This window comes from Hakea prostrata, chromosome 9 (assembly GCF_041222555.1).
Source record: "Hakea prostrata isolate BN-2017 chromosome 9, UWA_Hpros_2, whole genome shotgun sequence".
NCBI classification, from domain to species: domain Eukaryota; kingdom Viridiplantae; phylum Streptophyta; class Magnoliopsida; order Proteales; family Proteaceae; genus Hakea; species Hakea prostrata.
The window spans coordinates 46,617,960-46,645,773 of record NC_142608.1 but is presented as its reverse complement, the minus strand read 5'-3'; the positions used below and the strand labels follow the sequence as shown (position 1 = coordinate 46,645,773).

General features: G+C 39.0%; 1 protein-coding gene across 2 annotated transcripts; it reads right to left on the bottom strand.

Moving 5' to 3' along the window:
* Positions 1–46: 46 nt before the first annotated feature.
* LOC149005347 (LEM3 (ligand-effect modulator 3) family protein / CDC50 family protein) lies at positions 47–26,672 on the bottom strand. 2 transcript variants are annotated; one of them, XM_089135593.1, is made up of 9 exons: positions 26,164–26,669; positions 25,374–25,435; positions 25,198–25,272; positions 24,941–25,057; positions 23,221–23,291; positions 20,049–20,346; positions 17,812–18,107; positions 4,450–4,545; positions 47–374 (listed from the first exon to the last, which is right to left on the bottom strand). In XM_089135593.1, the coding sequence occupies exons 1-8, from the start codon at positions 26,246–26,248 to the stop codon at positions 4,491–4,493; spliced, it is 1,059 nt and encodes a 352-aa protein (XP_088991719.1). In that variant the 5' UTR covers positions 26,249–26,669; the 3' UTR covers positions 47–374; positions 4,450–4,490. The 2 variants fall into 2 exon arrangements, with proteins under 2 accessions (XP_088991719.1, XP_088991720.1); XM_089135594.1 differs by lacking the exons at positions 47–374; positions 4,450–4,545 and having other exon boundaries at positions 17,808–18,107; positions 26,164–26,672.
* Between the last annotated feature and the right edge of the window lie 1,142 nt (positions 26,673–27,814).

Genomic DNA, 27,814 nt, shown 5'->3' with positions numbered 1-27,814 from the left:
AACAAAACATAAAAAAAAAGTGAAAAAAAGAAGACAATCATGTGTACTTCTCTATCTTGTTCTCTTCTTAAATTGAGTACACAAGTTTGATACCGACGACTACATGAGCAGACAAGATAAAAGAATGACTTCGTAAAGCACTCAGGGTTCATATACATCGAATGTCAATATAAACATTACTCCAGCAGATAAGCAGATTTGTGTTATGGTCATTCTAACTCTGTTTCTGGAAGTTGGGGCGCGCCCTTTCTAATATCAACACCAACACCACAACCACCACCACGCCCTCTAACTGCTTCAGTGAAAAGTACAGTGGCTCATAGGTTGATCATTAAGCAGATACGCAATGAACAGTCACCTGTCCATGCAGAAGCCTGAAACAATGCATCTGTTATAAACCAACTTAGAAGTAAATCAGCATAAAGCAATCTGTTAAAGTATCCAAGGAGTTTGAGCTGATTATATGTCAAAATATTTGACCGGAGTTTTTTCTCTTCTCATTTTTATAGACGACAGGGAACTGTGAAGTATAGATTACTGAAGCAGAGAATGAAAGACTGATATACGAAGCACTAGCATATTTTTAGGTCATTTCATGTACAGAGGAAAGAGAGGGGGTCAAAAATGAAAAATTAAAAAAGGAATAAATTGTTTAATTTTATTCTTCATAGCTTTCTGATGCATATGCTGGCTATCAGAAATGAAGATCTTGATGCATGCAGACACAAAGATAAGAAGCACCTTTAAGTGTTGCCAACGACTGTTAGTTTTCCCTCATCATTCCATTCCCAATCATTCAGTTATAGTCAAAGTCAATATCATGACATATGGTCATTGAAGTTCTAAAGGCAGCTCAAGTTCCTGGTTGTAATTCTTGGGAACTGATGCATTCTCATTCTATATCCATGTATGAGTTAATAACTTCAGCAAAACTTGTGCTTTCCAGAATTTTGTGTTCAAGTGTTTTACCTAGCATTTCCAAAGGGTTGAGTACTCAGAATGCAAAGTGGAATAACATAGTGTCATGTTTATGGAATTCCACAGATATCTAGTCAAAAATTGCGGTAACTCATTCTTTTTTGGGTGAATAACTCGTGAAATACTAGCTCTTCTAACTATAGGAAATGGAGTAGGTCAAAAGAAAGGCCAAAAATTCAGCACTTTCAGAGGCACGATAATGAAACTCTCTACGAAATATAAGACTGGCAGTGCTTCACCTGAAATATCCAAAATTCTGGTTATTTTGTTTTAGTATTTTGCTCATTTACCCCTTGAAATGACTAAGAGAAACTCGTGTGGAAAAAATACACCATCTCAGAAAATATTTGTAAATCCCCGTCTGACTGAAACACTAAAATGAAACACGTTCTTGACCTGTGACACAAATAAGAAGTACAAAAGCAAGACAAACATCTGGAATGGTTATGAAAACTAACTTTTGACACAGTTATCAAGGCATTGCCTAAGTGCCAATTATGCACAAGGCAGTTTTCAATGTCCTAAAGAACCATCACAAACTTTACTAGGTAAAGCAAGTTCAAAATGAGAAATTTTTGAAAGAGAGAAGAAGGGGGGTGGGGGACCTGTAGACTTATAAAAGGAAAAAGGTATCAAAGCATTGCCTAGGCATCCTAGCCATCATGTTTTATGGGTGCCTTGTCACCTACGAGCCTAAGAGTTGAGAACTTGAGATTATGTGATATGAGCACTCGAAAGTCCCATGACGTTTAGAATTGGATGGTTCAACTAAAGGGTATTTGGGACTTTTTGGCCTTATTTAATTAGTAATAAGATCTTTGTAGTAAGTTTAAGGTTTTAGTCCCATTTCTGTTTTTATTTCTTATATATAGGAAAGACTACCATACTATTACTAGAACTTAGGCAGCCTATTGGACTTGCAGATGAAGGTCTTTAGATCTACATCACAATCTCTAAAAATCTACCATATCTCGTACCCGTGTCGTGATTCAAGTTCCAGTGGATCCATTCATCTTGGTTACTCAATTGTTCACCTCATAACCCTAAAGTCATCTGCAGCCCAAGAAGCCCATCCATGATAATCAGAATTGAACCATCTTTCAATCCTGAGAGAGATCATATACCCTTTTCTCTTGACCCCACAAGCAACTTTAACTTCTTCCAATTCGAGTTGGTTCTGTTACAATTTCTTGGTTATTGACCCTCAATCCTCTTGAGACTGCATCATGTCTTCATGTCTCTTTTCCACCTTTTGAGTTTTCAGGATTCCCCTTAACCAATTCCCACAGGCCCAAGTCTTATCCCTCTGCTAGAGGACCTCCAAACTTCAATAAATATTCCTTTCTCTCTTAAACTGTTGATTATCTGAATCAGCAAGTCCCTGCCATCAGCCCCCATCGAAGCCAATAAAACTTTCCTTTTACTGAAATTCAAAATTTCCCAAATCAAATTCATTCATTGAAAGATCCTGTAGCATTGGCCCTTGGTCCTAATCTAAGGCTACATCATAGGGCTTATATTGCCTCCATAACTAACACACTTGTACATGATTATCCCTTAGAAAGATCATGTGCTCCAGAAATTCCATAAACTAGACATTCAAATCAGCTCAAGGCAACCTTAGCCAGTCATTTAAAACCTCACATACAAATGCAACACATATTTCTAATCTTATACTAGCTATAGTTTTTCCTGATCCCCATTTGCTAAGTATCCTACATCATGATTTAGTTGCTATGTAATTAAACTAGAATTACTCTAAAAGAAACTAAAAGGTATCCTAGAATGAAATTATTTTGGACTATCAGAGCTCTCTGTCTAGTGTCTCCAATAACTTAAAAACGCACATGAAGGGATATCTTTCTACAGAAAAGGTGGTTGACCTTTAAAAAGCCGGCTTATTAATGTAAACAAGGTCCAGGGTTAAAGGGCTAATTGGTAATTCCCTATACTTAGGGTATAGCCCAGGAGTTTCCAGCAATAGTAGAGGATTTTGAGGGGTTTTTAATACTGCTCAAGGTATGCCGTAAGTGAAGTTTCTAAGCTGAATTAATATAGGAGTTAAAATTCAGATTTGAAAAGTCTAGTCCCAACCAAGTAGGAATGGGTTTAGGACTCTGATTTTGCTGGTTTTATGTTTCAGAGTTAGAACTCAGGGTTTTGGAAAGGCTAATGGGATCTGGAAGTTCTGGTTTAGGGTTTTCTGAAATTTCTAAAAGTTCTGCAGAACTCCAAGGTTGGAGAAGACTTAGAAATTTTCACATTAAGGAAAACAAGGTTGACTGGGACAATGGTTTGGGGTTTCCATTCTATGGCAAGGTGCAACTCTAGGGAAGGAGAGAAGGGTTCAAGAGGGGCTGGAGAGGTGGACTTAATCAAGAATTGAAGCTGCTGCTGGCGCAGAAGGACGGGCAAAAGGGAAGGCCTATGGTGGCTTGGTAAAGGGGCTGGAATTGCAGAACTAGAAGGGGAAGGGGGCAGTAGGGAGTTGCGATGGGGTTCGGGTGGTAGTCTAGGTCAAACAAGAGGAATAGGGGCTGGAGAGACTACACTCGCAGGGGAGGGGCTTCCTAGGGTTGCGTGAACAAGCAGGAGGGGTGGGGAAGCTTGTAACTTCCTTGGGAAGGTGCTGGAAAGCTGTTCTATGATCAGGAATGTCTTGATGATCTCTTGAAGCTGCTGTAGTTGAAGAAGATGATGAACAAAAGAATTTCAAATACAAACACTAAACCCAGCCCCCCCCCCCCCCCCCCAACCCCCAATGAAGGAGACCCTGGTCCTTACTCAACAATTCAATTAATCATCAAAACTAATTTTCACTTACAAGAGAAGGCTATTTATAGCCTGACTGACTTAACTTGGGACTCTTTGACAGTTAAGGATCCCCTTACAACTTGAATTGGACTCTTAAAATAAAAAATAACTTTAAAAGAAAACACTCCTAATAAATAGAATCCTTCTGGATAAGGAACCTTATCTAGGACTCTTCAAAATAACTTTAACTCAAACTAGACACTTCGACTCATCATAAAAGACTCAAACGCAACTCAAATTTAATTAATAAAATTCTGAAATAAATTGTAAACGAAATTCAGGAATTAATTGAGGGCTAAAATGCCCAAAATATTCTTCCTGTAGGGTTCAACCAGCCTATGGAGACTTGTTGGAGACATTCTGTGTTCACATCACTTGTGTTGCATCAAATATTAACATATCATTATGCAAAGTAACTAGATAGGCAGATAGCCATTGGAAAAGCTAGCCAACAAAGTTCATGCATACATAAAGATCATAAGATGTTGACAAATGTGGGTGTTTCTTAATGAGAATTTTGGGGTGCATTTTTTTCTCACTTCCTTCCATGTAGGCCCTTCCTGCCCTTGTATCCCTTTTGTCGTTTACAACATGCAAAACTATCTCCAGGTACGCAAACTCCCATCATTATAATTTACAAGGATAGAGAATACAGACCTTGTTTTGCTTCACCAGGGGTTTATAACTACAATACAATCTTAGTTAGCATTGGTTTTTCTGTTCCATGATATATGTGCTGTGTCCCCAAAAGGCCTGCAAACAGAAAAAGAAAAATTAGAAATCAACCTGTTGAAACATTGAAGAACACTGAAGCAATTCTATTAATCAACACGGTCATAAAATCAAGTAATGCAACTACGTTGTCCATGAGTATGCAGAAACTTTGATAGCTAAAATCTATATGATGCAGTTTGACTGCCTAAAAACAGCCTCAGGATTCGAGAAGGGACAGGAAACTTCAGGACAAATGCTGCAGCACTTGCTACAAGCTATCTGGGAAGTATTACAGGAAGCATGAGAACAAGACATGCAGCCCAAATATATATGGTGTGATTACCTAGGAGGGGACATCCTCACAAAAGTTGGCAAAACATATCAACTATCCCCCACTTTTTTCCCTATTTTGGCAAGGATAATACCAATCACAACCAAATTAGAAGTATGTAATTTAAAACAAGATGCAGCAAGAACCTGGTTATTTAGTTTATCAGATGAACTTATAGGACTCAGGTGCACTGAGACCATGCCTCATATGGGCTGTAACCAACATATCTAAGTTTATATATATTATTATCTTTATCATCAAAAAAAAAAAAAAAAACAGCCTCAGGATTATGGATTCCTACCTACACCAGCACCATTAGGTCTAGCAAAGGTGTAGGATAGAACCTACACCAAAATCGTGGGATTATGTTTAAGTTTTTTAACTTTAATCAAACCATTAGTTGTTTATTTCTGTCACTTTTGAAGTTGTAATTCCAATAGGAAATTTAAAGTTACTGAACACATGAGATTAACCTATCAAGTCTTAGTTACAGTCTACACTTGATGACAGCCATTGTGGATATGAATATAAATGTAATTGCTCAATTGAGCACATGATCTGGTAGTAAAGAGTCTATATTTCATCGATGTTCTGTTTGAGAGACACTTTTGATGCAGATTCATCATGTTGGGCTTCTTTTCTTAGAAATCAACCTAGGGCTGGGTAATCGGTTTTCTTTTTTTAATATGCCACTTTTATGGGCTTAAACAATGGATAATTAGGTATTTTCATTTCCATTCTCGGCTTTTATTTAATGCTTCATATTCAACTTATTTGGCTGGTTCAACCCGTTGTTCAGCTTTAGTTATTTTGGAATCTTCTCATTTTGGCTAAGTGAATATTAAATTTAGGTTGTAGTTGACTTTTAAGTCTACAACAGAGTTATTTTAAGTTTCAAATAAGTAAAAGATCGGGTCAGACCTTTCCTTCTTAGTGTAAGGGTCTAATTTCTAGTCTTTCATACAAGGTTGTAATACGGGCAAGTATTGAAAAGGAATTGAAGAATAAAATTTTGAGTTTTGTTTATTGCCACTGGTAAGGCAAAATGACGTACAATGGTTGTATCACCATCTTCTTCCCCACCTTCCTAAGCAAGAAAAACCCCCACCATGTTGAGTAAAGGAGGTGAGGGTAATTACCTTCCAGCAGAGGAAGCTGCATACAGAACCTGATGAAAATCGCTGTCCCTCCCCTTCCCCAAACCTCCCCACCTTCCTGGCACAAAAAAAGAAAATAAACACCACGACCACTTTTTTTTTATTTAACTCCCCTATTCTTACGCAATTTCTTCTCCTTCAAGCTGGCATTTAACGTACCAACAACAGTAAGTTTAAAGAACAGGTTGTCTCCCAAGTGTTACACCCATTCTTTAACTGGATTCCGAAATGCTAAAACACAATTTCTAGCAGATAAATGGGGCATCTAGATTTTGCAGTTGACTTAGTGCCTACGGCATGCTCTTAGTTTTCTCCTTCAGGTAGAATGATGGCTGTTCATTATGATGGTTCCCTCACTATGGTTAGGGGATTCTTTTTTGGTTTGATCAGAAGCCGAGAGGCGAGTCAGGTCTTGGAGTATGCATCTACGAGAGAGAAATTATCCATTCCTAATACAGATTTGGTAGCCATCCAGAAGGGAAACAGCATTTGCATTGATGTAGCAATCAGATCTGATTCTCATTTGGGAGTAGACATGCTCAATAGAAGAATAGTAGGACTTCGGAGTGGTCAGATCTATAAGAGCTGGATTATCAACCACTGTAATGGTTTGCAGAGCAAGGAATTCATCCATGTTTGGAGAGAGCAAAATCAAACTGCGGAGCACATGACAGGATTAGCGTCTACTCCCTTGGATGTAACATTACAACCAGGAGAGTTCGACAAAAGGCTTCTCATGTTGATGACAGTCTCATATGGCCAAAAATTTCAATTATCACTTATCAGCAAGGTGCCAAATCTCGGCGAGATTTCGCCTTTCGCTGGTTTCAGCAACCAGCGAATCTGCGAAATATTGGCGAGTTTTCAGTGAGATTTGACTTTTGATTTCAGTCAAATTTCTTTCTTTTATTTTTATTTTATAAATAGTAATTATATTAGAAAGAGATACAAATATTACCTTATGATTTGATTTCTAATTATAAATTTATAGATTTAGTCAACCTTACTTTATAATTTCAAGAGCAAATTGCAATGGCACCCCAAAATGGAGGCCTTAAAGCACTGGCACCCCAGTTTAAATTTAAAAAACACCTAACTCCTCTTCCGTTAGACAGGTTAGTGTCCAAATATAAAATTACAATTATGCCCATTCTACCTTTCCTCTCTATTTCTCAATCTTGCGTTATAGAATTCCTGATGAACAGAGCTAGAGAGAGAAAATGGAAACCAGAGAAAAGAGGAACAGTTAGAGAAATGAGGAGGAAGAAGCTTTAGAGGCTGGACCTTGAATCTCACTTCCAGAAAACGGAAACCAGAGAAAAGAGGAGTAGTTAGAGAAATGAGGCGCTTTAGAGGCTGAACCTTAAATCCCACTTCCAGAAAATGGAAACCAGAGAAAAGAGGAGCAGTTAGAGAAATGAGGAGGAAGAAGCTTTAGAGGCTGAACTTTAAATCCCACCTCTGCTCCGGTAACTGTAGCATCTCCCAAGCCCAGGACTCAATCCCTGGGTTGGCTAGTAAAATTGCTGGAATGATTGATTTACATTCAGACCAAAGCCATCCAAATGTTGAAAGAACGCAGGAAAAAGAAAAAAAAAAAAACAGATAGAGAAGCCAAAGTTAAAAGCTGGATCTGATACAGGACCAACACATGTTGCAGGAGAACGCATTTCGGATTTCATTACCACCGAGTTCTTCAGGAGCTTTTCTTCCCTAAATCTATCTTAGCTTTTTTTACATATATTGAATTTGGTATTGTTATGAACAATATATGGTTTTCTTTAGTCGATTTTTTTTAAATATGAGAGAAGTGAGACTTGAAGAAACCACACTATTGTTGGAAGACCAACGAATAAGGATTAAAGAAAGTGAAGAATCATTGTCCTTCTAGGGCTAATGGAAGGGGAAAAGCAATTGGTATGATAACCAGAATCTTTTAGAACTTAAAATATAAGTAGTACATTGAAGTGAGAAGAAGAATTCCATTTTCTTGATTCAGCAAGTAAAGGATGCGGTAATGGAGTTGGCGCTGCTGGCGCTGCGAAGGTGGAGAGGGTTAAGGAGGAAAGAGAATTTGGTAAGGGCATTTTTGGAATTAAAGAAAAATAAACAGTGGGTTAATGGTTTCACTAACAGAATGGACTAGTGTGTTTAATGAACTGGGGTGTTGGTGTTTTTTAAACATAAAGTGGGGTGTTAGTGCTTTAAACCCTCTATTTTGGGGTGTCAGTGCAATTTGCTCTAATTTCAATTACATCTTTGTTTCCAATTATAATTTCAATCAATCTTATTAGTTTCTTATTATGCATTTCAAATTTCAATCAATCTTACCTTACTTTATGTATATAAATGACAAAAAATGCCAAAAAATTGTTTGACAAAAACAAGAAGGACGAAAAATTGCCATTATTCGGCAAGAAATCAAGGAATTGGCGATTTTTCACCAATATATTGTAAAGTTCGTATCGAAGCCCCACTTAGTATCACTACCCTCCGAAATTTTTCCTACTATGCTTATCAATACAAATTCTGGTTTCTCTTTAGTTTTCTATTGGATGCATGCTCTGTCCTGCTTCTTGAGGAATATGTCTTCACCTTCTGGGATTTTTTAGAAAGAGCTCTTGGAGCTTGCCTTTTCTATGTACGTATTCTTTTCTTAATACAAGGAACTTACCTAACACTGGGAAAAGAAAAAGGGGGGGGGGGGAGGAAGTAATTCTAAACCATCCTCAACGCCATTAGTTAACCTTCTAATTTCTTGAACCAAGCTCCACCCTCTTGGCCCCCCCCCCCCGGGGGGCACATTTTCTAAAACCCTAGTGATGTAACACATAACTTTAAGGTTACGGTATCTAGGATGGTTTCTCTAAAATTAAGGGTTTGCCCAGAATCTTCCAGAAAAATATTATGGGATGCCTATGGGTAATCAAGAAAGTTGTTGGAATCTAGTAGGAGGGGTATGGGGTGAAAAGGATTGATCAAAATTAATGTGGGGAAGTTCCAATATTACAAAGTGACTGGGTTGGGATTATTTTTGGGAAGGGAAAAATTAGGCTTTTATCAAAACCCAATATAGGATGGTTTACTTGATAGTAGGACTTCCAAACTTACACTAGGTAAGATGCCAACCAAACTGCATTAATTTTGAGTCGTAGCATTGCAGATAACATTCTTCTTTGTGCAGAGGTAGTCAAGGGGTTTGAAAGATCATCCCATTCTCCTGCTGCTCTCTTCAAAGTAGACCTCCACAAAGCGTTTGACTCCATCCGCTGGGATTTTATCAGTGATGTTCTTTCTGCCATGAGATTCCCCCTTCCTATATCCATTGGATTGAAGTTTGCATCTCCACTCCCACCTTCTCCATTCTCACCAATGGTTCGCCGACTGGTTTTTTTCCCTCCCGAGTTGGGATTCGTCAAGGATGTCCTCTCTCCGCTACCTATTTTCCCTAGCTTTAGAGGTCCTTTCCCACATACTCCAATCCATGACAGATAAACTCTTGATCTCCCCCATTCCCAAATGCAAATCTCTCAATCTCACCCATCTCGCCTTTGCCGATGACCTCATGATCTTCTCCAAAGCTGACCATAGTTCCATATCTTCTATCCATTCTGCTCTTAGCTTCTTCAGGTCCATCTCTGGTCTCAAGGTCAACCTCGACAAGTCCACCATCTTCCTCTTTGGAGTTTCTGATACTCTGTGCTCCAATTTCCTTCCCTGTTGTTTATCTTGGTCTTCCCCTTATCCCGAGTAGGCTTTCCCGCCATCACTGCTCTCCCATGCTGGACCACTTCTGAAAAAGTCTTCAACTCTGGAAAAGCCATCTCCTCTCTTTCGTGGGTACGGTTGAGCTAATTTTGTTTGTCCGCCAATCCTCCTACCTCTATTGGTGCGGTATCTTCCCTCTTCCCCAGTTTATCTCGTTGGCAATAGAGCCCATCTTCTATGCTTTTCTCTAGAAAGGTCAGGAATCCTCGCAATTCCTCTGCCCCATTAGTTGGCCAACATCTGTCGGCCTAAAGCTGAGGGGGGCCTAGGAATCCGTAGGATTAAAGATGTCAATTCCGCTGCTCTGCTTCGTCTCATTTGGAAAATTGTCTCTAAACAAGATTCCATTTGGGTCATTTGGGTCTATTCCTATCTCCTCAAATCATATTCTTTCTGGATTGTCCCTATCCCTTCCAGTCCTTCCTGGATCTGGAGGAAGCTTCTTCTTCTCAGACCCCTTGCCCTCCCAGCCATTACAATCCAAATTTCTTCGGGCCTCTCCACAAAATCCTGGCTTGATCCATGGCATCCGATGGAAATTCTCCTCACTCTTCTTCCCCCCCGCTGCCTATAACACCCGCATCCGCAAGAACTCCCTCCTGTCAGATTTCATCACCAATGGTTCCTAGAGCCTTGCCCCACAGCCTTGCCACACACAAGTCTGGAATTCCCTCCCTCCTACTATCCCCTCCGCCCAAGATACATTAGTTTGGCTCCCCTCCCCCTCTTCACCTCGTCCTCTGCTTGGAATTTGGTTTTTCTCCCTCCCCTTCCCTCATTTGGGCCCCCCTTGTTTGGTTCAAAGGTCACATCCCCCGACACGCCCTCACCCTTTGGAGAGCCCTAAACCATGCTCTCCCAACCCAGGTTTTCCTTATCTCCCACCATATCCCTATGAACCCAAAATGTATCATTTGCTGGACTGGTACTGAGGACATTGAGCATTTATTTTTCTCTTGCCCCTTCTCCAGTTCCCTTTGGAGAAAAACCCTTGCTTTTATTTGGCCCACTCCCGCCGCTCATTTGGGTTTGATCGTGACTGGTCTTGTATTTTAAGTAAATTCCCAGGTTCCTCAATTTGTGACCGGATAGGTAAGCTTGTCTTTGGCGCCATGATCCACCATCTCTGGTGGGAGCGGAATCTCAGGCGTTGGACTTCTAAATCACGCTCTCTTGATTCAATTTGGAATGCAATTTATTTTGATGCTTCGGCGAGGCTCATTTGTATTCCCCATCCCCGATTGTTGATTCCCCAAGGAACAGGCTCATTGTTGTCTCCTGGGGTTTCAACTCCCAAATCCTCCCATCTCCCTGATCTTTCCCAATTTGGTTCGTTGTAGTTAATTGTTTGTTAAATATCATTATTTATTCATCCAAAAAAAAAAAAGATGGGAAGAGGATAGGAAGCCTGCGGTTGGGGTTTGAAAGGACTTAGGAATGACTCTTGGGCAATCTTGAACTGTCTTACTTGTTCCTTTCTTTTATTTTTCTTCTTTCTTTCCTTCTTTTATTTCCTTCTCTCTTTTTTTTTTTTTTTTTTTTTTTTTTTTTCTTTTTTTTCCCTGATCTATACTGAAAGCCAAAACAGAAGAGGGAGGGAAAGAAGGGGTGGCGGAGTGACCAAAGACGATTGCTGGGGGTGGGAGAGGTACTTAGGGGCTGTCAGGGGCTGGGGAAGCTGGGTGGGTTTTACGGCTGCGCAGGCAGGGGAGGGGATGGAGAAGGGGTGCAGTAGGTTGGGAGGTGAGGTAAAGGGTTGGGGTCTGCTGTACTTACTTGGAGACTGCTGTAAGCTCTTGAAGAAGTTGATGGAGACTGGAAGAAGAGTGCTAGATAGAAGATAGTTGCCGATTTTTGAAGAAGAAATCAATCTTTACTCAAACGTGGCCCCCTTAAGAAGGAACCACGATCCTCAACTCAGATTTAATTTTCATTCAATAATCAGACTTAAGAATCACAAATAAAGAATAGGCTATTTATAGCCTACTAAAAGACTCTAATCCTAATTGGGTTTCCTTTATAGATTAGGATCCCCTTACAATTAATCTCAACCATCAAAATAATTAATTAAAGATCTAATGGAATCCCCTTAAAAATAGATTACCCCCAAGAGTAAAATACTAGAGGAACTCTTCCTGTAACTACTAAGAGTCTATCTTTAAAGAGGAATCCAATGACTCAAGAACTTATCTTTAACTAAAACTAGACTCTTAACTGACCAAGACTCTTCTGAAAATTAAAAAGAAAAATTCTGAAAATTAGAATCATCAAATAATTAGGGCTGGATTGACCAAAATACCCCTCTGAGGTTTCAGCCAGCCCTAGGTGTATCACTGTGGAGTGGCCTTGGGGCCCCCTCAAGGGTTTTGGCCGGGGGCAGAATTTTGGTTCACATCACCTACCCATAAAAACCCTCCACAACCATATGTTCACCATTAAAAACCATCCAAGTTCATCCACGGCCTCTCCAAAACGAACCCCTGCAATTGATTCCCTTGGCTGTGCCATCCAAGCATCCAACTATTAGAAAACATTAGGTTTCTAATTCATCGTTAAGTCTCAAATTCAAGTTAGTCGCTACCTTGACAAACCTACAACTATCTTCTTTGCTTCTAGAAGATATTCAAAAAAAAATTCGCAAGAATTTGTTCCAGCCACAGCTAACCATTAAAACCCAATGAAAACTTGATTGAATCTTCCCAACCCGAAGGCTCGGAACAAATTTTATACCCATCAACCTAATCCTTTGCTTGAAATTATCCTTTATCCTTCAGTTCTACATCAAGTTGACCAACACAACCACCAAACAATAATTCTCACCTAACCCTTGCCCTCAGGTGGAACCCACACCCAACTCTGACTTACTAAATCTTACAAATTTAACCTAGATCCTGGATATTGGCTCCTAGCTGGTATCCTACCTGTTGCTATGCAATCCTGCACGTCTCCTCAATCGAATGAACCTGCAAGAATGAGCTCGACCGGGGTGGTTGAGTTTCACCTCCGACGATCTAGTTAGGAAATTCTCTAATTAAGGAAGACAAGAAAGCAATGAACAATAAAGCATTGGGTAGTGATTGCTCAATTCAGTGTACCTTTCTCTTGTATTTTCTTACCCTTTTATAGGTTTTCTCTATACGAGTTTAACTGGGACCCAAACATCGTTTGGATTGCAATACGACCCTTAATGATTGAGTCCTACTCAAGTATGAGTAGTTGAATCCCAATTGAACACCTTTTCTTTGGCTACAAGTCTGTCTTCTTGGATTCGTCTGGCTATTCTGCCTCTGTACTTATTCGACTGACCTTATCTTGGTCAGTTTGTCTTGATCCAAACTGCTCGGACTGGACTCAACCTGAACTGGTTCTAGTTCAACTGAACTGGTTCGGGCTAGTTTAGTTCTTCTTTATCACTACCAATCTAGGACCACATCTCTCCATCAAATTCTTCAAGTTCCTCAAGCTTCAAAGCCCAACCTCTATTGAAGACTATTCATAGTTGTTGGAATCTCTTGCACATTCAAAAGTATATTTAGGCATTTAAGTTGCTCTCTTCTACATCAGTAAGTTGGCATCCCAATCCCTTATCTTCTTCTTCTAATCCTTACAGCCTCAGACATAGCTTTTCTCTTTGCAATATTTGTTTTTGCAAACCCCGGTTCACTCAAGACCCTTCATAGCCCAAATTCACCAGTAGAACCCTTCAAATTCCAGCCTCATATCACAGCCTAGTACGCAATTTACACTGTATCCCCGTCCCTCCATTGATACCCTAGATTTCATCAACCCTAGACCCCATTCTAAAACCTTAAATTTCTGTGAGCCGGCCATCCAAATTTACTTGAATTTGGATCGAAACATCACCCTCTAGTCCCTCTTCACACTTGATCCTATGTTGGTCCCCATTTAGCAAGTAGAAAACCTAACTTCCATCATCTTCACTTTTTCAAAGCCCAAACCCAGTTTGCTGGAACTTGAAACTCAGCAGTCAAATCAATTCCATGCATGGTTTAAAAACTCGACTAAATTTTAAACAATTTGGCACCATCAAAACAAAACACCACATAAAAGAACAGTAGAGTCTGCTACTATAAAAGGAGACCACCTCAATAGTAATTTTGACTAAGAAAATTCTGTGCATGCTATTTTTTATTGTAAAATCTGTAGAAAAAGAAATTTGAGCATCTACACTATTTTCTTCCATTCTTTGCTACATTGACATCGGTATAGAGAAACACATCAATGAAGGTCCTAGACAATCTTCAAGCTCGTTCTTCAATTTCAGATAACCAAATTCTCCAGAAAAGTTTTTTAGGAAAAATATGAACGATACATGTTAGATAGTGATGGATTTAATTTAATACACACCAGAGGCTGACATAATACCTCATAGGTATTACATTTTTTTCACTATATCTACTATTTGGTTTTTTCCTACTTCAAAATTTTATTTTCCAACAACTAAAAATTTTAAGAATTTGAGGTTACATAACCATAAGGGGATCAGTTAAACACATGTTGGACACCATTGGCCAATCTACTGCCTCATTAGGGTGGAGCAGCATATGTCTTCTCCATGGAAAAGGCATTCTTTATATCTAATGGATACAACAGCTAATCTTTATTGGCTGCCACTGCTCAAAACTCTGATTAATTGCACTTGGCCAGAGGGTTAAATATCTCTTGGTAGTCAACACCATACAGCTGACTTACCATCTAAGTACTAACCGAGCTGTATCTCCCATAGTACCATGACTAATGTTATAGCTGCACCTGCATCCAAATGGAACTATCCCCTTGGAAGGATCTGCAAATGTACAAATCATTATTTTCAAGATCCATCATTTCCTTAAGACATGGCCTTCTTCCAATTTGGATCAGACATAGCCTTAGTTACATCTTTAGAATGAAAGAGGAAGCAATACAAGCAAAAGCTAGGCTTGCGAAAACAGTTGGTGTCATGATTTGTTTATTCAATCATTATTATGTTTTTTTTTCTTGGTTGAATAATTTTTCATTACCAAAATCCTGAAAAGCGTAAGAAGAAAGAACGGAAAAGGGAGAACACAAAATGCAGAGAGAAGGAAGGCAAAAACCCAGCAGAAAGGGGCGGGGCGGGGGGAAGGATAGCTATATGGGCCCCAACCCCAGGAACATGGGCCAAGGAAAGATGTAAAGAAATATCTAGATCCTAGGATACAACAAGAAGTTGTTCCTTGGGGTATCCAGGAAAAAAAAAAGAAAGAAAGAAAGAAGAAACAAAAACGTAAGTGTAACCTGTAGCTAACTCCAAAAAAGATGGCTTTTCGAAATCATGTCAACAGTAAGAGAAGTCAAGAATTAGAAGTCCATCTTTGCAGATTCTGTAAATGACGGCCACAAAAATAAGCTTACCTACAATACACAAATACTGTCTCCTTGGAAAGCTCTCATCAACTAATAGCACCCACTAGCAAAGGGGAGGGGTTCTTTGTTACAGGGCTAGACTGTACTTAAAGCTCTTTTCCAGATAGTGATGGCGAGGCAAAAAATAAGTGATCGACATTCTCAGTGCCATTCTAGGAAAGGGAAAAGAGAAGGGGACTTAGATATAAAGGAGTAGTAGGAAGGATTAGGTGGTTGACAGTTAAGGGATATCCAAACAGTAATGTGGCAAGGAATGTGGCATTTGAACCAAACAAGGGGATACAAAGGGGTAGGGTAGTAGTGGCAAATCAGATTCTAAACTAAGTTGGTAGAGAAATGGCCAGTGGTAGACAGGACCCAGGTGACCTTGTCTGAGAGAAAAGATCTTCTTTTTCTTCAATAGGGGGTCGAGGGGAGGGGTGGAGAGAGAGGTGGGGACCCAAAACCTTGAAAGATGATGGAAGTAAGTGGAGCAAATTGAGGGATGCCAAAGTCATAGAGAGGACCGACCAGGGTGCCAGGGCAAAGCCAAAAAGAGTAGAAAGCCCATCATTTATCAGTAAGATAGCTCAATTATTACCAAGGGACAGGGACTTGAGTCTAAAATATCCTATTTGCAAAAGCAGGGGTAAGGCTGAGTATGTTATGACCCTCCCTGAACCCCATGGAGATGCAGATCCAGCACTGAAGTGGCCTTTGTCTTTGAAATCAACCAAGGGTTGATAGATTTGGGTGTCGGACCTTTGTTCAATACATTGCTGTGGTCATGGGCCTATTCTGTGGGTCCAAAAGTAAGTGTCTAAGCTAAATACGGAGATAGTTAATCAATTGCTTTCATTAATGTAAGTTCTGCCTAACTTAAGGAATAAGGGCAGCCTAGTCTTTTTATGTTTTTATTTCAGTTTTAAGTATAATCTAAGTTAATAAGTTTCCAATTTGAGTTAGTTTCTAATTCCATGTTAAAGTCAAGTTTGGCATCTAAATCCGATTAGGACCCCAACATATTATGTATAGATAGATCTGTCCACTCAATGGGGACGGATCAGATTAAATATTGAGTAAAAAGCTTATCTTTAAGTAGTTCCTTGTGAGTTAGTAGTAAGTCCTGGTTTTGTTGATCCAAGGTGAGGGTTCTAAAGGTGAATTCAAGCCTAGACACCTGCAACCAGTTGAAGAACAGAGTTCAACCTTCATTCTCCATCTGAGCATCCCATCCTCAAGGCTCCATCAGGAATTACTGGTAGCCTACATCAGTCCTATTCCCCTATGACATTTACTTCTATTTTCTTAATTCTCTCAATTTTTCAGAGTTCCAATAACACCAGAAAGTTCAGGGTCAGATATAGACCAATCTAAGAATTAGTCCGTCCCTCAGGTATGTTATTCCCCCAACCATAGTACCTTAGATCCCAGTCTGACCTATTCTGACCATCAGGATATAGATATTTTCTTGATTTTCCATGTTCCCTATACCCTTGCTGCCAAAAATAAGAACCCTCTACAATTTAGCCAGTCAAACCCAACCAAACTTGGGAGATCATATCCCTACATCATTACCTACATTCACTTCCAAGTTTTGCCCCAACACCCATAACTTTTCAACCCATATCTCAAGAACATGCCCCATCCCACCATATATTCCACCATTCTAATTTCTCCAAAACTAGCACCCCTTCATCCTTGCGTCTACTTCATTCCAATTAAACCGACCAGGGAATTCAGAGGCCACTAGTAAACCTAGTCAAGGTCATACCCTATGATCCATCCTGCATCCTAATACCAAAATTTCAAGAAACTCTTTGTTGGTCTCGTATGAGTTGGCTTTTTTAAAGATCTTCAAAGAAGTTGTGCTAATTAAATAGGGGCTGAACCACATAGTGGCCAAAGCCTCATGCACTGGGCATGCCCCCCTTTTTTTCATATCCTGTTTGATATTGTAAAATTGTTGTTAGGCAGAATCCTATCTCGATCATTTCATTATTTGTTCAGATATCTGTTTCCAGTTTTTAGAATCTCAAGTTACTAGTCCTGTAATGAACCTGGTTCTTCACATTGAACCATTGGATCACTCCATCTATTGAAGACTTTTTCCTTGCTATGTTATCAACATCATACCAGAATATTACGTCTAACGGAGGCATTGATCTGCTCTTACTAAAACACTTGAAATCTGGCCATTATTTATTCACTGCTATCGTGGTCTACTACTCTGTCTGCGGTCCTAACCCTCTAGGTTTAGGATTAATACAGTACTCAGATACATATGATGGCATATATGTTTAGTAAAAAGAATTTGAACAAAATGAAATACTCCTGAAAGCATTAATGGTAATTCAGCAAGTTAAAAGCTCTGTGAATATAATTATGGTAGTTGCAGCATAGAGAATCATAGAGCAGAAAGAAAAGGAATTGCCAGCATATGAAATGCCATTCGGTCAATGCAATTTTTTTTTTTTTTTTTGGGGGGGGGGGATTTGCAGGTTGGAATAACATATACATATCCATGTGGGAGCTGAAGGCCTTTATCAAGAAACTTGTTAATTGTTCACTTATCTTGCTTAAATGATATCATTAGCAGCTACATAAGTAACATAAGCACCAAATATGAGTAGTTCTGACTTATGATCATACATGAAAGTTTACCTTTGATTTTTCATATGAAGGTGAAGCAGCAAGAAAATAAGAGATACAAAGATGGAAGAAGAACCAACAACAACATAGGCAATCCCAAGGAAATCATTCTTCCCTCCCAACCAGCCCGATGTTGAAAGAACAAGCTTCTTCTTCCCTCCAAAACTGTAAGTATTGTAATTGTTAAGGAGCTTCACCACCACTACTTCATCTGCATCTAGATCTTCTTCAATTCTCCCATACAACTTCCGAAAGCTAGGAAGAGCAGCAGTACGCATCCACACAATAAGATCCTCCTGATTGCTAAGCTGATTGATTTAATACATCCCCAGCAACAAATGGGAAAAGAAAATGAGAGAAAAAGAATGAGTATGTTATCATAGTCACAGGACTGTTAGGATATTGGCAAACAAAACAACTAAAAATAAAATAAAATAAATAACAAAAACAAAAAACAAAAAGGTTAGACTGTTGAAGCCTAGGAGAAAACACATTCTTCCTTCATGCTGCTGTTTTGCAGATGGTGACAAACTCACCAACTTTATATGCTTCCAATGTATAAAGGGACAATCCTTTAATCCAGGTCAGAAACAGATGGAACAATAAAATATGTAATACAGAATGATATTTATTTGCACCAGCAAAATTGGTGTTCAAACAGTGGTTTGGACAATCCAATCAGATCATGACTAGCTGGAACCAATTGATGATCCTATCCAGATATCCAATCTTTGTATGCTAATAATACAAGAATCCAAGCCAAACCTGTTGTCTATTTTCTAGAAGACTAGACCAATAGCCACACTTTCTCCAATAGTGTAAAAGGTGAGCTCGATATTGGATTATAATATCAGGTAAATTTTGGCCCAGAATATCTCCTAGCATAGATGGGAGCACCCAGTGCATGAGGAACCTGCTACTGCAAGGTCTGGAGAGAGGCATAATCTACACAGCCTTCCCCCCCCCCCCTCAATCCCCTTGTCCCCTAACCCCCACCCCCAAAAAAAAAAATCCTAGGGTAGAGGCTGTTTCCTGACTTGAATCCACAACCAATAGGTTGCAATGGAGCAACCATGGTGGGAGATCTCGCGAGATATCTTGTTTTTCCACCTTGGCGAGACAAGATGGAGGTCAAGATCTGCGAGTTGGGATATCTCGCTCGAGATCTCGCCATATCTCGCCATATCTCGCCATATCTCGCTATATCTTGCCATATCTCGCTGGAACTCTCAGTTTTTGCCTTTTTTTTTGTGGATTTTGGCTGAATTTTCACTTGCAACTACTCTTAGCACATCTACAACAAGGAAGATCAATCATTCTCTACTTGTCTTATGAATTTATGATTTAATGACTTATATAGAACTTCTAATGGTTGTATAATTATTTTATTCTTGAAAATTGAGATTGTGATACTCATATGGATGGAATTTTGATAACATTGAAGTTAGTTGATGCATTTGATATACTTGCTTTTCATTTATATGCTTTAAAGGTTCTATATTACATGTTGTATAACATTGCATTCCCTAATCCTACTACATTTCGGTTTCACACTATGGGTAGATTTAGAAATCATACATAGGGTTGTTTCTGACAAATCCAAGGCCACCAACTTGTTCAAAAGGCCTTAAATAAGCTAAATACCAAGTTTCAACCCAATTGGGACCCTAAAACCCACCGAGATGGGCCACCGAGTTGACGCCCAAAAATTGTATATCTCGACCGAGATCTCTCTTTTTCAAGGTGGCAAGATCTCTCGAGAGAGCGAGATCTTCTACCATGGGAGCAACCAACCTCACCTTTACGTGGAGGTCTTCCCTCTGAGGATATCTGATAGCATCAATGGTTCGTCAACCAATTCTGAAAACGGTTACGGTTTAAATGACACATTTTTTCATCATGACACAAAAATGCAGGTTGTCATTGTGCAAGATTATCTAAGGAAATTCTGTGCTGTTTTGACACCTAGAGACTCAAGGGAAAATAATAAAACATTGTTTTCCCACTGTTCCTCCCAATACACACAAGTCTGCTGTACAGATTTAACACACAAATTTGGATTGTGAAGTAAGGTACCAGAAAGATTCTTATATCTGAAATTTGAGGTCCCGGAAAATCTGGTTACTTGTAAGCAAATTAGCAAAGGGATACCATTTCAAATTAAAGGAAAGTTCACATTTAAGATCAATTTCTGTTTTTCTTTAAAAAAAAAAGAATCAAGTACTAGTTTGTTCAGAGCTAATACTCACTGGAACACTTGGGTCGAGCTTGCCACCACCGATCAAGGTTCCATTCTGGAAATTGGAAGGATAGACATGCTTGCCAAACTTGTGTTCCCGATCACTCTTCCATGATATATTCTTCCTATTGATATTGAGTTCCACTTTCCCACGGATGAAAGTGTATGTGTCATTGAATAAACTCCAAGCAATCAACCCACATGGAACAATGGGAAGCCCATTGTTTGAATCTATAGGCTTGCAGGAACTTAAATCTTTATAATTCAGTCCATGCAGAAGCTGCCGATCACTTCTACTTTTTACATACCTGCCAAACACTTGACATATTCAGAGGACCGGCTAAAATGATTATTGACTTGCTAAGAGAATATAATAAAAAAAATCAACATAACCTGTAAGGAGGATGTTCGCTTTATGTTAGAATTTAAAAAGAAGAAGAGAAAGGGGGGGGAGGAAGTACAAATTACCAATGCCCCCCGTACTATAGCTTAATTACATAACTAAACCTGGGTTTATGAAATTAATGTAGCCGCCTTACTTCAAACAGTGTTAAGAGACTTTTAGTTCTTAGTGCAAACCCATTTTACCCTTCATTCATGGATCTTATTTTAACTGGTTTTAAGAGATGGGTGAAGAAATACTCTCTTCATTCGTCTTCTTCAGTCAAACCCATTCTCTTTCTTCTTCAGTCAGATGGCACGATTGAATCAGAAACTCCAAAAATGAAGTTTCTAATTGATTTCCTATCATCTATACTGCGCCAGCTTATACCTGATTAACAAATATGCCAAAAAGCAAGCTGATTTCCTGTAATCCAGAGATATTTAGCATTTGGGCTTTACAAAACAAACACAAAAGTGAAACCTGTTCTGTTTACATTCTGAAGTTTGAATTTAAAAAGTTAAGTTTTAACAAAATATGCTTAGAATAAATACAAAAATATAAAGACAGGTTATGCATAAGTTGTCCATGGATTCTTCCTGTGACACAATTAGCATTATAGCATTATAGCATATAACCAAAAAAGAAAACAGTAGCCAGAAGGCCCACAAGGATGAGTCCACCACCGATCATGCTCGCATCATCGGAGTGGTGGTGTTGCCTTCTCAGCCTTCTGCTTCTTTCTGCCGGTACTCCTGCAATACTATCAACTGGACAGCCTTGCTCAGACTGTGGCCACGCTGCTCGTCCCTTTGGATTGTGCGTGACTCAGATGCTCCAGATTTTGGACTGCCCAATGGACCGAGAGTGGGAGATTGGGTGTTGTCTTGGAAAGAGTCGGTCCTCTGAGGAGGAGCAGGTGGTTAATTATAGAGGCGGAATTAGCTGGAGCAGAGAAAGATACTTCTTTTTGGAGGCTAGAGAAGATGGTTGAAGAGGGTATGTCTTCAACAATCACTTAAAACCATATCGGATGTTATCTATAGCAAGGTTGGAGATCTCACTCTCAAGAGCAATCTCGCCCTTTAGAAAAACCGAGATCTCACTCAAACAGGCGAGATCTCCGTCAAGATATTGTAAATCTCAAGGGCTCAACATGAGTGAACTCAAGGGCCCATCTTGGGGGTTTTAAGGGTTAGGTTGGGCTGAAACTTGGCATTCAGCATATTTCAAGCCTTCTAAATCCACGGTGAGTCTTAGATTTGTGAGAAAATAACTCAATGTATGAGTTCCAACTTGACCTTAACTTTGAAACCGAAATGTTGCAGAAATGAGATCCAATGACTTTCATAACTTAAGTATTTTTTTAAATATTTTTTATTTTAGTTTCTTAGAAACTGTATTTTTTAAATCCGAAAATTCAAATTCATAATGGAAAATTAATTTTTTTTCCCATGAACATATCGATCAGAAAAAGGTGTTAATATGTTTAATCCACACTCAAATACCTACTCTAGAACATCGTATTTGGAAAAGATCAACTTTGGGGGAAAATTTCACCTTGCTTGAAGAACACCTTCAAATGGCCTTGATTGATATTGTTTTGTTGATGTGCTAAAGAGTTGTTAGGAGTGTTGCAGGTGAAGATCTGGCAAGCGAAAAATTCGCTCAAAATCACCCTAACAAGTTGCTATCAAGAAAGGAGGCGAGAGGAGTGAGAGAGTCAAGAAAAGACTGGAATCTCATCTCTGCTCAAGCTAGAGAGGGTAAAAAATCCTTGTTGTGACCAAGATCCCTAGACGAAAAGAGATCTCGGTTGAATTGGAGTAAAAACGAGGTATCGACCCTGGTCTCATCTCTCTAGGCAAGAAAAGAAAGATCTCGAGCGAGATCTCACAGGATGTATTACCATGATATACAATCTTTCTAACTTAAAGCGTAAATGTGTAATTTTAGGTCAAGGTTAAAACAAGAATACAACATGAGTCAGGGTTAGTTTGGGCATTTTGGTAAATACACAGGTGCCATGTCATCAGTTAATAGACGGCTCTTAAATACCTAAGGTTGAGCAACCTAACTGAGAGAACTGAACTACCTATAACTCTTTGATTTTCTAAGTTATTTCACTGCTGCCTCCCTTGTTTTGAACTCTATTGGAGCTACCTCTGTTATGCTGCTGATTGAAGGAGGAAATAAGGTTGAAGTTATCCAATCCATAACTGATTAAACTGCTGCTGTTTGTTCTCCCATTAGAAGCAGGTGTGGCATTGAAGTTCTCATTGAATTGAAACCATCAACTTTCTTCCCCTTCCATCTCACAAACCCTGCTCTCCATTCCATCTCAACTCGTCTTTGTTGACCCATTATTCCATTAATCCATTACTTCGTAACACCTTTCAATCAAAAGTTTCTATTTTTTGTCCAATAACACACGTGGGAATCCAGCCATCATAACAGCATCAAATTTTACAGCATACTTCACCTCCTTAAAGCTCCTATCTGATCCAAGTTTGGAGCCAATCAATTGGCTGGTCTGCTCTGCAGAAGCAAAGTTTCTATTTTGGTGATTGAGGCCATATCTCTCAATCCATTCCATTCTAATCGGTTGAAATTTAAAGAGTTGTTTACTACCATACAAGCTTCAATTAAACCCAGGCTGATTATACTCCTTAGTACTGGCTAGGTTCAGGCCCTAAATTGTTTATCTCTGTCCATTTTTCTAATTCTCTGTTTTGTGGGTTATTTGGAGACAAGCTGTTCCTAGCTTTAGCTTTATGTTAGATGATGGAAGAGCTCTCACCGCCGGTGATTCTGGTAATAGCTGTCAAGCTCATAATAGACATAAATTGGAGCCTCCATACGTTGACGAACCTGAAAGCATGTTACAGAATTCACAAAATAGTGAGCAAATAAATAGATGTGGAAGGAAGGGGGGGGGGGCAAAACCTAATGAAAGCTTCACAGCCAAAAATAGTTTGAAACACTAGACCTATGCAAGTAAGTGAATAACAATAAGTTTATGGTCTGGAGAGAATCCAAAGATGCCAAGGTCATACAAGAATACAAAGATGCCAAACAATGGAAATTGAAGTTGTGTATTGAAAAAAATATATAGTGGGGTTTGAGTCTTAACTCTTCTCTATGTGGCATTTTTGTCAATCTATAAATTCAGGGTGTCTATACAAATGTGCTTGTTCATTATGTATGGAGAAATAAAGAAGCATGCTGCTTCAAAATCACTCCCATTTTCTAACAAGAACACATCAGGGATTTCATCTCACCAGTATTGGCACCAAGTAAAACCACTTCAAAGTGGAAATGAAGATGCTGGAGTTGCACCAGCTTATCCAAATAACCAAACTACCTATTATGAATGTGACCTATGCAAAAGCACAAACTGAGATACATGTATCTCTTGGATAGGATGATAGCTCCGTCTAGTTAAGGCAAACAAAAGATCTCTTGTAGTAACACAGCATGGACTGCTTAGATATAAATCCTGACTAGATTAAGACTTCAACAAGCCATGATTGTTCCTGTACGCTAATTAAGAGATCAATTACCAACTTTCCAAAAGGAAGATAGATCAGGAATGAAGCAGAACTCAAGATATCAAACCTCCATGAACCAATAGCTGACATGGTTTTACACTTCAGAACTCAATTTTAAATGATTCGAGACTAAACAAAGGGTCGAAAAAAATTGTTTTGACACTGCTCCTTGGGATTTTTCTAGTCAGATTTCTTGACTTCTTCCCACTTTTTTGCATTCTTCCACTCTTTCAACTCTCCTACAGTTTGGATTTGTGTGATTGGACTAGAAGGTAATGATTTTTTTCGGCCATTAGATCCTAAATGTACAGCTGCATTCAACGTGTACTAGCAAACTTGGGTAAAAAATGCATATGTCATTTCAGATAGTTTTGTTGCAACGAATTTATGAAATAGGTGTAAATAGTAAAAATAAGCAACACACTCAAAAGAACATCAAAACCTTGGTGTCGACTAAAACTTGGGAAAGTTGTGGAAACCCAAAAACCTAGAATCTTTTACTATGCCAGTATGTTGGCCCTTTACTTCATCATAAAATGTTCTAGTTTAGGTGAAGCTTGATCAAATCATGTCCAGATTTTCATGTTTTATCTTTTAAAAATTTTCATTGATTTTCACCAACATCTTACATGTGATTTATGCAGTTGATCAGGATAAGCTAGCAAGTTGAGTTTTGCGTAAGTGGCATAAATGTAAGGCAAAGAGATAGAAAAGTCTGCTAAGAAGGTCTATGAGGTCAGGTGTTCCTCCAGATTGTGATCATCCAGATGTATAAATGGCCAAGTAGACGAAGTTCTCAGTGTTGACAATCAGAAGAATTTTTTTTTTCCTCGTGCTGTCCTCTTATTACTTAACAACTTCAACAAAGCTATCCCCAGAACTTCGTGGATCCCAAAGAATAAGAAGTTCAACAAAATATCAACTTTAGCATGTGAAGATGAACATAGAAGTGAAAGACAATAGACTCACCCGTATGACCAAAGTGCAGTTTTTAGGAATTGAATCATCCTGAATATATGCCACTTTGTCACTTCTAAATTTTTGAGGTATGCATTTAGTATCATAACGATCCACAATTTCCACGACCTGCAAATCAAATTTTAAGAACAAAAATTCTACATCAGACTTGTTCTACAAGGTCCCTTAATGGATAAACAAAAACACAAATACGTCACTTCAGCTTCATAGCATATAAGATTGAGCTGCGGGAGGGCCTGGAAGCTTACACTTCGTGAAGCATGGAGAGCAACAAGCCCGACAGGAATAAAAATGACACCCACTGACAAAAATATAGAGATCACCTGGGCAAGAATAAGTTAGTACAACTTTAAACTGAGTTAAGAGAAGCGCATGCAGAGGGCAGCAGATGAAAGATACCAGAGAATTGATTATGGTAGCTTACCCATAGAGGTGTCAGTACAGGTTTACAAGCTGGAAGACTTTGTTGGGTGAACTGGTAGAACACTACAAACCCACGACATTAAGGTTTTAATATGCATCAACAAGAAATTAGCATGAACAGACTGGACCAGTGAAACAAAATTAGCATAGATTTTATAACGAAAAAATAAAAAGGAGAGAAAAAAAAACCCCAAGGATGTTCAACAATTAGCCCGGCCTAACTGGAAATCACTAGTTTCCGCAGCATGAAATAACACAAGACCCAGCATTTGCGATTGGTTCAAAGTTCAAGCCAGAGAAGTAGCTCGAGCCCCAGTATAATAGCAATCCTGGACTCATGACCACTCATAATTCGGAGAGGAAGCTCAATCAGTGAAAATCAAAGGAGAAGAATTATTGCCATCCAATAGGGATACAGTCTAGTGTGTTGCCAAGCAACATCATCTGTCACAAAGTGGAACTTCCACCACACATACAAGACATAGTAATTAAAATTGAGATTCTTGTATAACCAATAAGTTTAACAATGTATCATTTAGCATAGCTAAAAAAGGACAACTTTCTTGAATTAATGGCATTGACCAACATATATTTCGTTTTGATGTCATTCTTAAGTATTCTGAAATTCTTGTCTCAAATGTAATTCAATAGTTCAAATGGAACCCTCCCCCCTACCCCCTCCCCCACAACTACCACCACCCACTCCCAGAGAAGTGATTCTGTAAACAGTAACAAATTGCAAATGCGCACAGTAGCAAAAACATCAAATAAAGAGAAGAGCCGCATAATACCGGAACTTTGCCTAAAGCGGCTCGAAACAGATTGAGAGTGATGTTCCTCGGCAGGTCTAGATGTACTTCCAGCAGCCGCAGCCATCGAATCCCAAGTCTTAAATGCCACTAACAATTCTTCTTAATAGGCATTAATTCAATACATCCGAAAGAATGCTAATTGAACAAGAATCATAAAGGATTATAACAAATCGAAATTCAAAGAATTAAAAGCCCTCAAATTTGGGGTTGCGAGACGTAGAAATGGAGAAGAAATCTCCTTCTGCAAGTCCAGATGGCATCACGAATGAGGAGAATATTGATCCGGTCTCTAATCCAAACTGAGGAACAGAGATTTCTTCAAGAGAGGAAAAGTGAAGAAGACGAGACCAGAGACGAGAGAGTATAATTTAAGCTCCCCCCACTTGTTCTCCTGCCTAGTGTACGTTGGGTGATGTCCGGGTAAGGTATATCATGTGAGAGAGAAACGTAAGAATAAAATATTTTTTTGGGTAAAGCGTAAGAATAAATAAAGCAGGTACACCGTACACAAGCCAATGGGAACTTTCGCAGTTTCGCTACATTTGTTCATTTGTTGCCAGTTTGCTCCTTGATCATGATATTACGAATTTAACAGCTTAAATTCTTCTTCTACCTCTCCTGTCTCTTTTGCCCTCCGATGTAAAAAAGGAATATTTTGCCCTCTTAGTTCCTTTGGTCTCGTTGAACCTTTTGTTTCTTTTTTTCTTGGTCCTTTGGTCTGGTTGAACCTATTTTTTTCTTGGTCATTTTTAGACCAGTGACAAGGACTAGCCGACTAGGACCCATGAACATAAATATATAATAGAGGAATGTGTGAAAGGACTAAGATCCAAACCCAAGACCTCTTCTTTTATAAAACTTTTGTTAAATAATGAATTTTCTCATTTACCTATATTGGTAATACTCCATATAATCTTCAATTTCATAATTGATAGAAGAAAGATTCTTACTTGGATCCATGTCCTCGTTCCTCCACCAAAGCTCCACCGGGGTGATTCCACAATCACTAACCCAAATACCATATAGAAAGGATGGTCAGGAGATCTAAAAGAGAGAGATGGAGCCGTCTCTTTTCTGGAAAATTTATGCACGAATATTCACTTACTATCTCATACTATCAAGTGATGCGGTGGTTACAAATATATAACCTATATTTTGTAACCGCCCTAAAAGTGATTTTTCAGATTTGCCCTTGGGCATTTAATTTATTAATATAATTAATAAATCCCAACATCCTAAAAGAAAATTTAACCAAAAAAAACACACAATTGTTTTGCCCTTGGTCTATATCAACCCACCAATATTGCATATTTCAGGAGTCGATAGTAGCTTCTATAGTATTGATATGTATTATTGATCCATTATAGATTCCTTAAACCATGTGTTGGTGCTATGTAGTTTTCCGCACCGAACTCCTCAGATCTGATTCGATCTGGTTTGCTCTTCGATCGATCAACCTCTCACTCCTGAAAGAAACAGAATACCAGTAAGAAACGAAGCTGATCGTCTTGATCGGCTTCTCGTCTCCGACGATTTAGTCAGTATGGTGTCGGTGGTCTTTCAGATCTCTCTGGAGCTTCTAAAATGCTAGTAATGGAGTTCAATCAGAGTGAGCCTAGAGTTTTGGTTG

Excerpts from the sequence above, each read along its gene's own strand:
- LOC149005347 (XM_089135593.1), bottom strand. The coding sequence starts at position 26,248 with ATGGCTGCGGCTGCTGGAAGTACATCTAGACCTGCCGAGGAACATCAC. Across the intron at positions 25,436-26,163 it reads CCGCTTTAGGCAAAGTTCCG|TGTTCTACCAGTTCACCCAA; the intron begins GTATTATGCGGC and ends GTGGGTTTGTAG. Across the intron at positions 20,347-23,220 it reads TATTACCAGAATCACCGGCG|GTATGTAAAAAGTAGAAGTG; the intron begins GTGAGAGCTCTT and ends AGTGTTTGGCAG.